Source organism: Solanum pennellii, chromosome 10, assembly GCF_001406875.1.
Source record: "Solanum pennellii chromosome 10, SPENNV200".
NCBI lineage: Eukaryota > Viridiplantae > Streptophyta > Magnoliopsida > Solanales > Solanaceae > Solanum > Solanum pennellii.
The window spans coordinates 2,334,960-2,350,387 of NC_028646.1; the positions used below are offsets into that span (position 1 = coordinate 2,334,960).

General features: G+C 35.0%; 2 protein-coding genes and 1 non-coding gene across 4 annotated transcripts; all 3 read left to right on the forward strand.

Moving 5' to 3' along the window:
* Positions 1-243: 243 nt before the first annotated feature.
* Positions 244-7,267, forward strand: LOC107031884 (proteasome subunit alpha type-2-A-like). Of its 2 annotated transcripts, none has more exons than XM_015233375.2 (12): positions 244-395; positions 1,666-1,736; positions 1,833-1,909; positions 2,327-2,391; positions 3,115-3,161; positions 3,720-3,795; positions 4,050-4,117; positions 4,998-5,067; positions 5,313-5,398; positions 6,484-6,546; positions 6,853-6,918; positions 7,003-7,267. In XM_015233375.2, the coding sequence occupies exons 2-12, from the start codon at positions 1,696-1,698 to the stop codon at positions 7,049-7,051; spliced, it is 708 nt and encodes a 235-aa protein (XP_015088861.1). In that variant the 5' UTR covers positions 244-395; positions 1,666-1,695; the 3' UTR covers positions 7,052-7,267. The 2 variants fall into 2 exon arrangements, with proteins under 2 accessions (XP_015088861.1, XP_015088860.1); XM_015233374.2 differs by having other exon boundaries at positions 247-402.
* Positions 7,268-7,764: 497 nt separating this feature from the next.
* Positions 7,765-7,838, forward strand: TRNAT-AGU. Its single transcript has one exon. It is a non-coding gene; the product is annotated as a tRNA-Thr (tRNA).
* Positions 7,839-8,454: 616 nt separating this feature from the next.
* Positions 8,455-13,889, forward strand: LOC107002381. The gene is made up of 8 exons (XM_015200377.2): positions 8,455-8,835; positions 9,376-9,488; positions 10,829-10,878; positions 11,659-11,892; positions 12,067-12,219; positions 12,661-12,756; positions 12,850-12,870; positions 13,452-13,889. Exons 1-8 carry the CDS (start codon positions 8,531-8,533, stop codon positions 13,617-13,619), a joined length of 1,140 nt encoding a protein of 379 aa, XP_015055863.1. The 5' UTR covers positions 8,455-8,530; the 3' UTR covers positions 13,620-13,889.
* Positions 13,890-15,428: the final 1,539 nt, after the last annotated feature.

Here is a 15,428-nt window from a genome sequence, read left to right on the forward strand (position 1 = left end):
ATTAAAGATATTAGAAAAGTTAACGTTAAATTTAACACGTGAATAAAAATATTTATAGAATTTGTTTGAATCAGTTATAAATTAAAATCAAACTAATTTAACGATTTAAGATCAAAATAAAATCGAATCAAAATATTAAACTCATATATATATATATATATATATATATATATCGATTTTAATTTGATTTAATTTAATTGTTCGATTAAAAAAAATAAATAAAGGAGGACAAAATTAATTTCTTTTTCCCTACGAAAACAAGAAATTAAGCAGAAAGGGCCAACTCTGACCATTTGTAGCCCAAAGTATACTTCCGCTCCCACACTCGACCCGCTTGAAAACTGTTCTGCTCGTTCGCCGGTGCTCGTCGTCGGAATCCGTTTGGTTTGCTGCCGGTATCTGGTTATACATCTCTCTATCTCTCTCTTCTACGTTTCATTAGTTTGAGTTTCGCATTCTCGCTGTTAAAATCGCTTAAATAGTCAGTGAAATTGATTTGAACTTGATTCTAATCGTATTTTATCTTTATTTGTCTAAAATTATGAATCTGATGCTGTTGTTTTGAACTTAGCATTGTTAGTTTGTGAGTTTTCGATTGTTGACATAGTTAGGTTTGCTGATTTGTTTCAAATGATAAATTTGTGAATTGGAACTTTATTTAGCACCTTGTTTAGAGCTACTGAGAGGAACTAGGAAAGCTGGAATTTTGTTTTGTTTTGTTTTCTAAGGTTCTCTAGTTCCTCCATAAAATGGCAGTTCGAAGGATAAAGATGAAACATGGTAGGGTTTTGAGCTCCCTACTCCTACCCCGTTTTTAATTTCTGCATTTTAGAAAAATAAACTAATTTGAGATGAAAGCTAGTTTTACCTTTCTTTGGCTAAGTTATGAATTTGATGCTATTATCATGAACTTAGCATTGTTAGCTTGTTGGTTTTCTATTGATGAAATACTTAGGTTTGCTGGTTTGTTTCAAATAATGAATTTGTGATTGGTACTTTATTTAGCACCTTGTTTGGAGCTACATCGAGGAACTTGGAATGGAGTTTCTTTTGTTTTCTAGGTTTCTCCATTTTCCCATAAAATGGTAGTTAGAAGAATAAAGAGGAAAGCTGGTGGGGTTTGAGCTCTTTATTCCTACCTCCATCTTTCTGGTTTTCCCGAAAGTGTATATGATTATATACCTTATAAAAATGAGGAATATTGAACACCCTTACACTGTCTAGCTGATCTTATCTAAGTTCACTCTGGTAGTAGACAGTGAATTACTTATTTGACCTATTTTTTTTGTTGCTGGCGTTGGGATGCGACTCCCTTACTGGTTCTTTATAAATAAAAAAAGAGGAGAAAAATCAATTCCCTTACTGGTTAAAGATCTATGGTAGGCTATAGCAGGTGGCCTAGTGATATGTCGAGATGTACACAAGCTGACCGTTATACTAAATAATTGGGAAAATAAAAAATGTAGATAGAGAATTAGAAAAGTACGAAATGTTTTTCTAAGAAAGAGTTTTGGCAATTGATTCTTGTCCTTTGCAGTTTTGGTTAATTTTGTGTTCATGGTTCAAAATGATTCTTCAACATCTAAAGTAAATTGGACAGACCCAGAATTAAGTCAATGACTCCCAATCTCTAATAGCGCCTTCCCTTGGCTCGTTACTTTTCAGGGTCTCTATTGAAGACTAGCATATAATCCAATGGGTGATAGTCAATACTCTTTCTCACTCACTACTTTCAGGTAGGGATTTATGGGAGCACCATATGCATATCAATCTATACATACCTTTTCTTCTTTTGACTGCAATTTCTCTAAACATGGTTTGTTGTGCAATAGTCCATCTGGAAAGCTGGTTCAGATTGAACATGCCTTGACAGCAGTTGGATCGGGTCAAACGTCACTGGGGATCAAAGGTAACTCAAGTTATAATAAAGGGATCTTTCATGTCTCTAGGTACTTGAGTGTATGGTTAACTAGCAATGTCCAATTCTTCCAGTCATTATGTTGGTCAGTATCAAGTCACAAATCCACAAATAAATTTATTTAGAGCATGCTGGAGATGGTAGCTCTTGATTATTTCAAATTAGGTCTTGTCCGTTTTACTAATTGTAATTGATTTGGATCTCAATGGATATAGATGATGCTATCAGATCCTGTTTGAGGCCTTTCATTTAGTCAAGAGTGTACATTTGTAATGTGATGGACGTATCATGCTATAATCATAAAAAGGATTCTTGTAGTTAAGTTGGATAATTGTGTTTTCTTTTTTATTTGACAATAAATTTTTAGTTCTTATAGTGATTTTTACATTTATAATTGGATGATTGCAGCCGCTAATGGTGTTGTAATTGCAACTGAGAAGAAACTACCATCCATTCTGGTTGATGAAACATCTGTAAGTGTTTCTCTTTAGAGTCATCCTTCACTCTACTCATGAGTCATGACTGATTGTACTTGTTGTTGACAAAGCAGTGGTGTGACCTCTTTATGGTTTCATCTAGATTGCAAGAATTTATAGTTTTGATCCTTGGGGTGACTCAGTGGTTTGGGCTTGGGACTTCCATGTTGGAGGTCTCAAGTTCGAAACCCCTTGCCAGCGAAAGCAAGGGGTTTGTCATCTGGGTCGAGCTCGTCGCACTCGGCTTGCCTGGTGTGGGTTACCTCTCCTGTGTGGTTTGCAAACTATTGCATAGGAGCGAGGGTTTTACCCTGTACACACCCAAAGGGTAGCGGCTGTGGGTTTCCTCGTCATAAAAAAAAAGAACTTATATTTTTGTGTTTATTTCTAGTAACTAGTCAGTAGGAATTCCTTAGATGTTATGATTGTAACTGCTATGGAGAATAAGTCTCCAAATATCTGATATACCGTCGTTCAACATATTAACACGTGCATTAAAAGTCATGGTTGTTGGTCTTAAATGCTTCTTCTCTTTACTGTAGCACTGTGGATCTCCTTCTTCCTGTTTTCTTGTTTGTATTAGTAGTAAGCTTCGTGACAACTGCTTTGTTTTGGAACTCATAGTAATTTCAATAAATTTCTCACTTTTTCGCTGTATATCCCTTAACACTTCTCATAGTAACCATCTTCTTACAACTCTCTTTTATATGTATAATTCAGGTGCAAAAGATTCAGACTCTGACACCAAATATTGGAGTAGTTTACAGGTGAGATCCTTTTATATTTGCTGGCTCCAATTATCCTCTGCACATTCTAGGATATGAGAATGTGCGGTGAACATGGCTAGAGTTTTATGTAAAACTGTCTTCAGATTTGATTATTTGAATGACCATTCTTTGTGGTGGGTGAGCTCTTTTGTTGGCTTAGTTAATTGACCTAGTTCACGGTTTCTATTCTCACATGTTTAAGGTCAACCATGAAATGACTAGAGTTTCATTTCAATAGAATGAACTTTTGTTTTCAACTATATAAAAAATTGAGGTGAGGCTCTTGGATGTTTATTCACATTTGACCCAGTGAATCACACTTACAATTGATAGATCATGGAATTCAGTTGCAGAATTTCCAAAGAATGTGCAAGTTCAATTAATTATCCCAATTCAATATTATTTATAATGAGCAGTGGAAGTGTCACTTTGTGCATACTCTCCCTACCTTAGCTCCTTAGTTTGATGAGATCAGCTTGCACATATTTAGTTTTACCTCCTCAATTTTTCTAGTGGGCAAGGCATATTCTTGACTGACACTTATGATCTTTGTTGCAGTGGCATGGGCCCTGATTCTCGAGTTCTGGTGCGAAAAAGTAGAAAGCAGGCTGAGCAATATTATCGACTCTATAAAGTATGAATTCATTTTTAACATAATTAGGAGCAGATGTGTTTTTTTCCTCCTTTGTCCTTTTTCAACTAGGAGAAGTATGGTCAGTGAAGATTCATAAAGCCAATCCAACTCGTTAGGGATCGGTGCATAGTAGTTGTTGTTGTGTCCTTTTCCAACTAAATGAAATATTACTGGTGTTGCGTCGGGCCTGTTAGATGTTGATTCTTTAAGCATAACTTATGTATACTATTTTTGCCTAATGTGTCTTTATATAGGAACCTATACCTGTCACACAACTAGTGAGGGAAACTGCTGCTGTCATGCAGGAATTCACCCAATCAGGGTAACTGCTGTTTCATTTTATAATTCACTGAACTTGGAGTGTTGTATATTAGCAATTTGCATCATTTACTTGTTTATTCTTTTTAAATCGTTTTATTTCTGTTGTTATTATCTTATGAGGCTGAATGACACATTTTGTGGCTTGTCAAACATTAACTTTGATATTTTTCTTATTCAGTGATGTGGTTGGCCTCTCTTAGCAGTATGGTCAATCATCATTATGATATATTTACTGGTAAAGGTCGAAGGAAGTCGGCCTATTATTAGTTGATTTGACACCATTAAAATTCATGAAGCACATCACTTTGCTACTGTTGTTAAATGTGGGAGCTTGTGGCTAATATGGTGATTACATATTTGCCTCAAATGGTAGAAAAAATGGCCCGTACAGTATTGTGTGTAATCAACTAATTCCTTGACATATACTGGACATACATATATTGAAAGCATCTTTGCCCTCAGTTTCTAGTGGAACCTTGTTTACACAGTTGTAGTTGAAGGAATGCAAACTCTAAAACTTGTATGTTGGTGTTGGTAGTAAAAATTTTTGGAAAGAAGCAGCAGCTTTACCTTGTATGTGAATATCATGTGAGAAGGGAAGAGAGTGAAAGTACTGCTATAATTTTTACCTTCTTGTGTTCTCGGTTCTCTGTGTTCTTCGTTAGTATTTATTCCACTTCTCCATTCTCTGTTTTGCTTGGGGTTCAAAGTATCAGTTGGAAAGCACACTGCTCATGTTATGAAACTAAACTAGATTTCCTTGGTTCTTTATCAGTTTGTGATTCTTAATGTCAGATACACAAGGAGGAGTCATCCTGTGTAGTATTATTCTTGCAATCTCTTAATTCTATCTATTCCTTTTTTTTCCCTTCTATATACAGTGGTGTAAGGCCATTTGGTGTTTCACTCTTGGTTGCGGGGTATGATGACAAGGGTCCTCAACTGTATCAGGTATATTATCTACCTCTTTGTTCTGGTGTTCACTTGTCTTTTTCTGTCCTTTAATGTTATTATGGTGCATATGAGCTACTTACCTAATGTTGGTTTGTCTATACATTCATTCCCATGCTTCACCTGTTACTTCTCTCACTTGATTATGGTAGAGAGCGCCTCTTTGTATGACCTGTTTAACCTATGAAGGGTCTTTATTTATGATACTAGAAATGTTTAAATATTAGTTTATTTTTCTCATTTAGGTGGATCCATCAGGTTCTTACTTCTCCTGGAAGGCCTCTGCCATGGGGAAGAATGTGTCCAATGCAAAGACATTTCTAGAGAAGAGGTAAGTTATTATGGAATTATGTTGTACTCCAACCACAGGTACTCTATTCCAAAAGTTGCACTTCAAACACAGATCAAGTTATAGAAAATACCATTAGAAGTTAAAAGGTTCTTCTTGGTCACTATTTTGTGAATTGAACTCTACAAATCTTTGGTATATCCCATAACACTGTACTAACTTCTGATAATGCCCGCAAACATCCAATTCCACATAATCCTTTTTCGGCAATAAACTTTCTCCATCTTTAACTATTCACGTTCTTAATACCACATTATATCCTTGTGCTTCTGTTTTTTAACCAGAAGTTGGAAAGTGGTTGAGACATTTGATTTGCTGTGGCAACATTCTCCATAGGCAACACATTTTGGTTATATATTATAGTGTGAGTATAACTTTGTATTAGTTGTGGAGGTAAAACTGGTGAGCAAGGAACCTGCATCATTGTGCAATAATCAAGTTAGGTATAATTTAGGAGTAGAAGACAGCCAGCAGAGCCTAGTGTGTCAGTTATATCCTCTCTTTGTATTCTTGCAAGTGTTCGAGTAAAAGATCCCTTGTGCCCTTGGTTAATAAATTTGAATCATCTTAATCTCATCAGTTATCATCCATTATGATTCATTGATTCTTATTACGCTTCGATGTGCCATCACCAAGTAAGGATTCAGTGTGTTATGTGTAATTCTCAACAACCTTTATGATGAGATATGGGTGGGTAAGAGAGTGTGGTCTAGAGTAGTCTCTACTGATTGATGAATTCATGGGATAATCAAGTCTGCAAGTTTCACATGAAAGAGGTGGTAATAACTGATCATGTTTCTGAAACAAGCATTCACCAGTGAGCTTTTGCTAATTGCTGGCTGATAGTATCAGCCACTGGTGGTTAGAATTGTTGAAACTCTCGTAGCCCCAGAGGCCAGAAGGATGTGAAGTATTTTTCCTTTTCGACCTGTAAAATGTTGCCCACATTGTTCCAATAAAAAATGGCTTATCATGTTATTTGCCAACTAATAGCCAATCTGAAGTGGTTTTATGTTTACTGGTGAATTTTTACTTGCTTTCTAAACTGATATTTAAGAGTCTGCCAGGTACACCGAGGAATTGGAACTTGATGACGCTGTACACACTGCTATACTGACCCTTAAGGAGGGGTAAGCATCTGAACTTTTTTCACGTATTGTTGTTGTACTCGAATTTCTCCCCTTGGTACAATGTGTTCCTTCACATCCCTGTACTTTCCTTGTAAAAGGATGTGATTCGGATGATCTGATCCCCTTTGTTATTTTTGATTCGTTGCTTATCATCAGAATCAAAACACGAGTTCCCTTGTTTGTCATCTCAAAAGTAGGATACACAGAAATTGTCATGCACTTGAACCTTAATCACTGCTCGGTCACTGCATTACACCAGAATATTTTAATCTTGAACAATAATCGTTACCTTGTGTATCCATTCAGATTTGAGGGGCAGATCTCCGGAAAAAACATTGAGATTGGCATCATTGGCAATGACAAAGTATTCAGGCAAGTGTTCTCTTGTCCTCAACTCAGAAGATTTTTTTAGTTTGAGCTGGTTGGTTAATAAGCTATTGGTTCATTTCTTTGCAGAGTTCTCACACCAGCTGAAATCGACGATTACCTACAAGAAGTGGAATAAACTCTCTTCACGACTAGAACGTTGACAAAATTTAGCTGTCAGGAAAAAAAGCACTGTTGATTTAATATGTCTCAACTATCTTAAGGATCTTGTGGAACTTCCTTTGCTTTGTTGAGTTTGTTTTGTGACATTTTTTTGATTATGGCACAAATATATGAAGATCTTGTTGATTTTTCTTTCTTTAAGTTTAACCTTTTATCAAAAGTAACTTAGTTATGGTTGTTCTCATCTTTTCTTTTACCCCAAAAGCTTAATTTTATTTTTGCTAGACATGATAGATTGATTAAATACGTAATTTAATTACTTATGTGTCTAAAGTAGACATATGTCTCTGAGATAGCCTTTAAAAGTAAACAGGAAACTTTAGTGTAAGCAAGCATTGTTTTGACTTATTGTGGAAAAAAACATCTAACAAGTATCACTTCAATTCTAGACACTTCAATTCCACAAGTGAAGACGGGGAGAATGATGTGTAAAACACATCAATGTTAGAAAAAGAAATATGTTGTAGTGAAGGAAATACAATAATAATGATGCGTATGCGCATTTGGAGATTGTTGTAGTTTTCGTAGTTGCAAGAATTTCTCACGATTGGGTTGGTGTGTATAACCTCCCTCACAAGTATCTTTCATCCGTATTGGTAACATATAAAACCTTTGTGGGAAGAAATCAAAATAAATTAATTAATTTATGAGAAAAATATACACCAAGCTGCTCTCGTAGCTCAGTTGGTTAGAGCACCCGTTTAGTAAGCGGGAGGTCTTGAGTTCGACTCTCAACGAGAGCAACTTTTTTGGCCTTTTTACAATTCCTATATTGCACTAAAATAGATTCAATCTCAATCTGAGTTGAATGGCTTAGGTGATACCAAAGTTAAAAAACACGAGTTTATATAGGTTCGAGATCTTAATCTCTTTATAAGATATTTGATATATCTATGTTGCACTAAAATAGACTCAATCTAAGGTGAATGACTTAGGTGACACTAAAGTTAAAAACACGAATTTATATAGATTCGAAATTTTAATCTCTTTATAAGATATTTGATATATCTATGTTGCACTAAAATAGACTCAATCTAAGGTGAATGACTTAGGTGACACTAAAGTTAAAAACACGAATTTATATAGATTCGAAATTTTAATCTTTTTTTAAGATATTTGATATATCTCCTCAAAAAAATTATTACAATAACCTGGTGTTTAAGATAATATAGCCTCCGAAAATTTCAATATAAATATATATCATTGACAAACTCTTATAAAATTTCGATGTCATAGAAGGAAGTTTATCATATAGAAATATAAAATTACACGTGTTTTCTTCTCATTGGTCCATTTCAATTTTGAAGATTTTGCCAAAGTGTTTCAATTCAAACCACAAGAAAAAAAAGAAAAAAAAGAAACAAAAGCTAGTGGAAATTATTTTCAGTTAGAAAAAAAAATAAAAAATAACTGCTCTGTTTCAAGAACTGCAAAAATGGCTTTCAGCTTCAAGCTTAACACTTCAAATCCCAGTTTCTTCACCATTACTAACAATTCAATCCATGACCCATTACTGAAAATTGCAGCAAAAAGACGAATTTTGGGTTTTAAACTCTCTGCTTCTTCTTCTTCTTCTTCGAGTAGTAGTAGTAGTAGAAGTGCAGAGGTATTTGAAGAAGGACAACTTGAAAGACCTCGATGGTCAGGGCCAACTCCACTTTCACGTCTTGTTGGAACTCTTATTTCCATCAAACCTCTATTTTCTATACTCAAACTCGGTGCTAGACAGGTTTTCATAAGGTCATTTCTACTACTTTCATTGATGCACACTATCTGTTTGTTCAATTGTCTCAATACAGAACTTGACTCAGTTAGCAAATAAACTATTTCTAATTTTCTTATTTTTTGAGAGTTTCCTAGTTAAACTATGAGTTGTTTGCGTTTCCTATTCGAGCTATCACCAACTATTTATCAAAACACGCTATGAAATTAATAAGTCATCTGTCATGTGAATGAAATTTTATGGGAAAATTAAGTTGTTATATGGCTTTTGATGATTGTATTAAAATACTTAGTCTAGTTAGCTTCGAGGTGTGTTTTGATAAATAGTTGGTGATAGTTCAGGTAGGAGAGACAAATACATGACAATGCAAGTTGGAAAATTGCAAAGTACATAATTGAACTCAGAACTTTGTTTGCTCAATACATATATATAAGAACTTACTTATATACATTTATTTGAAGAATGCGACAATTTTTGTATTTCTGATGTTATTTATATTTTCTTGAGAAGTTCTTAGAATGAAAGTGAATTGATCTGACTTAGTGGGGTTTGAACAGTACAGCTGAGAAAACTAATATTCCATGGACAGAAATGACAAAGGAGATACTGAATTCGGATGTTTACAAAGAGTTGGAGAGCATTGAGAATCCTGCTATTGTCTACCCTGATTGTGAGTTTCTTATGAAACCTCTTTTAGCGTTTTTTTCCTTTTCCTAACCCTGCCTAAAAATGTTTCTAACCAGTGGAACAAGAAAGTCAAAGTATCTGTATTGAGTATGCAATCAAAAGATTTCTTCCCAAAATAGAGAAGAATTCCCTTGCTTTCTTTTTGCTCCACTCATGCCTTGCACTCCTTGCTTGTGGAGCGGCATACCAAAAAAGAAAAAAGTCTTGTTGATCTAAAAGAAAAGACGGTAGGGATAACCAGGCCATGAAAATCAACCATCATACCATAAAATTAGATAGCTTCAATCTATAGTTATTAGGGCCTCCTAAACGACAGTACTAAATTCATCGAGTTGTTCCAAGGCGTTCATTTTACCTCTGGTTACTCAACAGCCTAATCTATGATTAGAGGTGGATGTGCTCTACCAATTGGGCATGGAGTTACTTTATAAGTTCAAAAGATAATTCATTTGTTACTATTACAATGTCATTGTCTTTATATTTTTCCTTAATCCTTTGATTTGCTCTAATCAGCTTACCTGCAACTGTAAATGTTCAGCGAATTACTCAACTTTACTTTTAGTGGCTGCAAAAACTTAACTGGCCGAGGCCAGTGGTTATAGTCCAAGTCAGGGAGAAGACAAATAAGCAGAAGCTGATAATTTCAGCATTTGAGGATCGTTTTTTTCTTTTGCTCTCTGTAATTCGTTTGAGGTTTAAGAAGAGAACAGGATAAATACAGAAGGGAACCATGTATTTTGGAAGCAAATTTGCACTTTTGGACTCGCCATTACTAGTGACTTATCCAATAACAACGGGAACCTGAGTGTAATATGGAGTGTGAGTGCTATGACATTCAGAGATTGGAAACATCACAATCATAGTTATCTGTATCTGTCGTCTTAACAATTTGTCAGTCATAGTAATACAACTTGCTGCTTCAAATCTATCCCTTACATACAATCCATTTTCTAGATTAAAATAGCATAACTAGCATAGCTATTTTTCTAAGATGTCTGTGTTTAGCTCCTGCTGATTATTAAAAGCCCTCGTAACGTCTCATTTCAGGTGACATTGAAAGGTTTGAATTTCACCAATTGTAGATCCATCTTTTCCTTACGGAATCACCTTATTTCAAACTGTGAGCTCTAGATGAATATTCTCTTAGCTTGAAAAATTATTACGTGAGGAGGGGGACGTAGGCCTAGCCATTGTCCTCCGTAACACAAACTCCTCTTAGAATCTGTGTTTAAGAACTTCACAACCTTTTCTTTTGAATTTATTACTATACTGGATCACCCTTTCAAAAAGACCAACTGGCTGACACATGATTTCCTCTTCCAGATTATCTCAATCCGTTCCACGCGTATGATGAGGGGAACCTGTCCTGGCTGGTAAGAATTAAAATCTAACACTTCTTCTGAGTTTAGGCCATAACTTCTTTACATTTGAGCTCTATTGGTCAAGTCATCTAGGTTGAAATGGCTCTTGGTTTTTGTTTGTAGTTCATTGGTTATCTGTACTTCTATGGCTTCTTTTGTCTCTGATGATTAAGTTATTGAGGTTATGGTATGTCCTTTGGATTATCTGCTTATGGTTCTAGTGTTGATTTCATTTGGTTATGAAGCTGCTTAAAAGTTCAAGTTTGTCCAACTGCTGCATTTTTATCGAAGGAACTAATATGCCTACAACTTTTAACCCATAAACTGGCTGATTCTAGGCATCACGTGGTTTTACTTCCATCATTCTTTTCGACCCACTCCTTTCTATATATGTTTTCGGATGTTTTGATGTATACTTTATACTCCCTAAGTTCCATTTTATGAAACACCTTCTTTCTTAGTCATCCTGAAAAGACCATCTTGTAGCCAAAGAAGTCTCATGGTATGTTTAAGACTATAAGTTCCCAAAGTCTTTCCTTCTTTCTTAAATTCCATACCCAGTTACGCCATGTAAATTGAGATGGGGGAGTATAAGTTACTACTACAGTGGTGCGTTGCTAAATCCACCAGGGGAAGACCTTGTTCTCACTATCTGTGATAAAAATATTCAAGGACTAGACCTTACTTCATCTCTATCGCACGAGATCAGAATGAAAGAAGGGAAAACTTCTCCAGAAGTGTCATTTTTGTTATTGCATGGACAAAAGAGTGAAATTTAATTTACTACTGCAGGCTGCAGCTGAAGCAGACGCCGCAACTATGTCAATGGTGAGACGTGCAATTCCTAATGCATCTTCACTTGATGAAGCAAACCAGATAGTCCGCGGAAATTGGCTTGATGCAATAGAAAAACATCATCAGCAATATTCAGCAGATTTCTCAATCAGAGACATTCTTGACATTGGATGCTCGGTTGGTGTGAGCACTGGATACCTTGCAGACAGATTTCCTTCTGCTAAAGTGACTGTGAGTATGAAAAAACATTTATAATCATCTGCATAAGAGAAAGAGAAGACTAGATAGTGCCATACATTGTAATAGCTCCTTAAATGCATCTAAACTAAAGTTTACTGTTGATAACTATGATTTGGTCAATCTTAAATATTTAGTATCTTTCTGACTTATGATCGTCTTCTGCAGGGTTTGGACCTTTCACCTTATTTTCTTTCTGTTGCTCAATATAAAGAAAAGAAAAGAAACCAGAGAAAGAATCCTATCAGCTGGATACATGCAAACGGTGAAAACACTGGCTTGCCTTCCGAATCATTTGATCTCGTTTCAATTCCTTATGTGGTATGTTGTCTAGCAAACTGCAGCGATAAATCACATACTTTACAGTAAAATTAGTTTGCGTCCTTTTCCTGCACTTAGTATTCCGTTCCATATGAACAGTACAGCAGAATAGAACATCATTTTTTTCAACATATATGGTCCTTCTGACTGCTCAAAGCAACAGTAGTTGTTAGATAAGTAACCGCGATCAAATATATATAAAGGATGTTTACCGATCTTCTAATGAATCCTATATGAAGTTTGACAACTTCAACTTTCAAAACCATTTTTCAACTTCAACTTCAAATACTGCTTTTTCAAATATCACTCAATTCATATCCAAAAAACCTACTCATGGTTGATGGATATCGGCTATAACCATAAACCAACAGTTGAAGGATGTAGATTTTGTTTGAAGAGTATGTTCACAGAATCATCTTCGACTTTTTATTGTGCGCGCAGTTTCATGAATGTCCTGAAAGAGCAATAAGAAATATAGTGAAAGAGTCATTCCGTTTGCTTCGACCTGGAGGAACTGTTGCTATAACTGATAACTCGGTAATTTACCAGATCACTCTAATTAACTGATAATTATTATCATTACTACTATTTCACATCATTCTTATTACATTTTCTTGCTTTCTTTTGCAGCCAAAGTCGAAGATTCTTCAGGTATGTCTGTTCTTTCACTTACAAATTTTCAATCACAAACAATTCAATATCGAAGTCTCAAATTGGTTGTCCTTTTCTACTCAACAATTCAAACACAAACTACAAACAAACTATTTATGAGTCCACCTAATGGCGTGAATGGGAATTTTCATCAAGGGGTTTAAAAAAATGCTCTGTTATGTTTAGGGGATTCAACAACACTAGTTCTTTTTCCACATATATACATGGTACTACAATTTTGAGTTAATGGTCAAAACCTTTCTAAAATATCACGTGTTTGCGAGTCTCATACCTGAACTATCAGATATTTGCATTTCCTACCTAAACTATCACCAACTATTTATCAAAGCTTACTCAAAATCGACTAGACCAAGTGTTTGTAATACAATCGCCAAAATGCACGTGACAACATAATATGTCATCCACATGGCAGCTGACAATTCAATTAGGGAACTCACAAAAACGTGGTACTCTTTTCTTGTGTCTTATCCCCTATATTTTTTGGCGAAGGGGATTCAGATGAACCCCCTTCAGCAAATGTCGCTCCATCACTGAACTTCTCTCGTATTTCAAATGTACAGGAATTACCACCAGTGCTGTTTACATTGATGAAGAGCACAGAACCTTTTCTGGATGAATACTATCTGACTGATCTTGAAAGAGTGATCAAGGAAACTGGTTTTGCTAATGTACAAACTGTTCTCACTGATCCCAGACACAGAACTGTTACTGCCACTGTCCCTTACTAGCATTCTCCCCTTACTTGCTGAGACATGTTTTCGCAAACAACCTTTCTATCTCCACGAGGTACGACTAAGCTCTACGTATACTCTACCCTCTCCAGATCCCACTTGCGGGAATTCACTGGGTAAGTTGTTGTTGTTGTTGAGACTTGTTTGTTAGCCTTCAGTGCCCAGGAAATTGTGAGGGAAAACATAGATAATCTGTAAAGTTGGAACTGATATTCTTTTCAGAAGAAAAGAAATAAAAATGCAGAAAATTTAATTAGTGCTAGTGAACATGAGATTGCATGTTTTTTTTTTAAAAAAAAAATAATTAAAAAATTCTTCTAATTATTTGCTTTCACCTGGAAGAGTTGTGATATAACTGTAGTTGTTTTATTTAATTTTACAAAATACTGTTAAAAACAAAGGAAACTAACTTTTAATAATATATATTAAGAGAATTTAAAATTGTTTGCATATTAGAAGGGAGGGGTGAATTTTAGAGCCAAGTGATGGGTTTAATTTGCCTCCAAATATGATTCTACGGTAATGGAATTTTACGCGATAAGAATCTGGATTGATTAGATGAGTGTGTATCGGATGGTTGAAAACCATATGATTAGTTTAGAGATTTTAGATTCAAAGTCTTGAGAATAGAAAAAATCATGATAGGATCGGATATGTTTTGCTCTGTGGGTGAATTTTACACGATAAGAATCTGGATTAATTAGATGAGTTGGCATCGAATGGCAAACTATGATTACAGTACCAAATAAATAATAATTAACAACGAGCAATTTGTAGGAATTAGGCATTTTTCCATTTTTTTTTGTGAGTTAGCCCATATATATATTGGTGATATGACTTTCGATTGATTTTTTTATGAAAAAACTTTACAAAATATTTAGTTGGGAGTTGAGGAGCAATACATAGTCACCACCATTTGTTTGGACATATTTTGGCATGTACAAATCAATTTACATAAGTTATGCGATTTTATCAATTTTATGTATGTGTGTTGATTAGCCAATGAATATTTTGGTGATATGAGTTTCAAGTCAATTTTTTTGCAAAACCTTTACAGAATCCTTTATAGGAAACGCGGGGGGAGGGGGGGGGTATGTATATCTCACGATTTTAGGACATACTTTTGAATTTACATGAATTATGCAATTTCTCAATTTTCGTAAGTTAGCTCATGGGTTAACACACATGAAAAAATTGAGAAAATTATCTAATTCATAAAAATTGGCCCCTAAATTTCCAAAATGTGCTCTAAAAATTGTGAGACTACGTATTGCTATCAAAACTCCCTACGGAGGGTTCCATAAAGGTTTTACAAGAAAATTATCATAAAGTTAAAGCACCAAGACATTCATGGGCTAATACACACGAAAAATTGAGAAAATTATCCAATGATCATGTAAATTGGTCTCTAAATGCCCAAAATGAACTTTGAAAATTGTGAGACTGTATGTACTACTACCAAAGCTCTATGGAGGGTTAAGTAGAGTTTCGCGAAGAAATCATTCGGAGTCATATCATAAAAAATATTCAAACAAACGAAAAAATTGAGAAAATTGACTAGTTCTTGCAAATTGTCCTTTAAATTTTTTAAATGGACTCTAAAAATTGTGAGATTGTACAAACTACTACCCAAACTCCCTATGGAGGGTTCCGTGAAGATTTCACAAAGAAATCAACTAGAACCCATATTACCAAAAATTCATGGACCAACACATGAAAAGTTGAGAAAATTGTCCAATTCCTACAAGTTGGTCTATAAATGCCCAAAATGGACGCTACAAATTGTGAGATTGTACGTACTGCTCC

What these genes read in the sequence shown, in the direction of transcription:
- LOC107031884 (XM_015233375.2), top strand. Translation starts at nt 1,696, where the DNA reads ATGGGTGATAGTCAATACTCTTTCTCACTCACTACTTTCAG. An exon ending in AACGTCACTGGGGATCAAAG is followed by an intron (nt 1,910 to 2,326) that starts GTAACTCAAGTT and finishes GGATGATTGCAG; the next exon opens with CCGCTAATGGTGTTGTAATT. An exon ending in AGGGTCCTCAACTGTATCAG is followed by an intron (nt 5,068 to 5,312) that starts GTATATTATCTA and finishes TTTCTCATTTAG; the next exon opens with GTGGATCCATCAGGTTCTTA.
- LOC107002381 (XM_015200377.2), top strand. Translation starts at nt 8,531, where the DNA reads ATGGCTTTCAGCTTCAAGCTTAACACTTCAAATCCCAGTTTCTTCACC. An exon ending in TGCTATTGTCTACCCTGATT is followed by an intron (nt 9,489 to 10,828) that starts GTGAGTTTCTTA and finishes TTCCTCTTCCAG; the next exon opens with ATTATCTCAATCCGTTCCAC. An exon ending in TTGCTATAACTGATAACTCG is followed by an intron (nt 12,757 to 12,849) that starts GTAATTTACCAG and finishes TTTCTTTTGCAG; the next exon opens with CCAAAGTCGAAGATTCTTCA.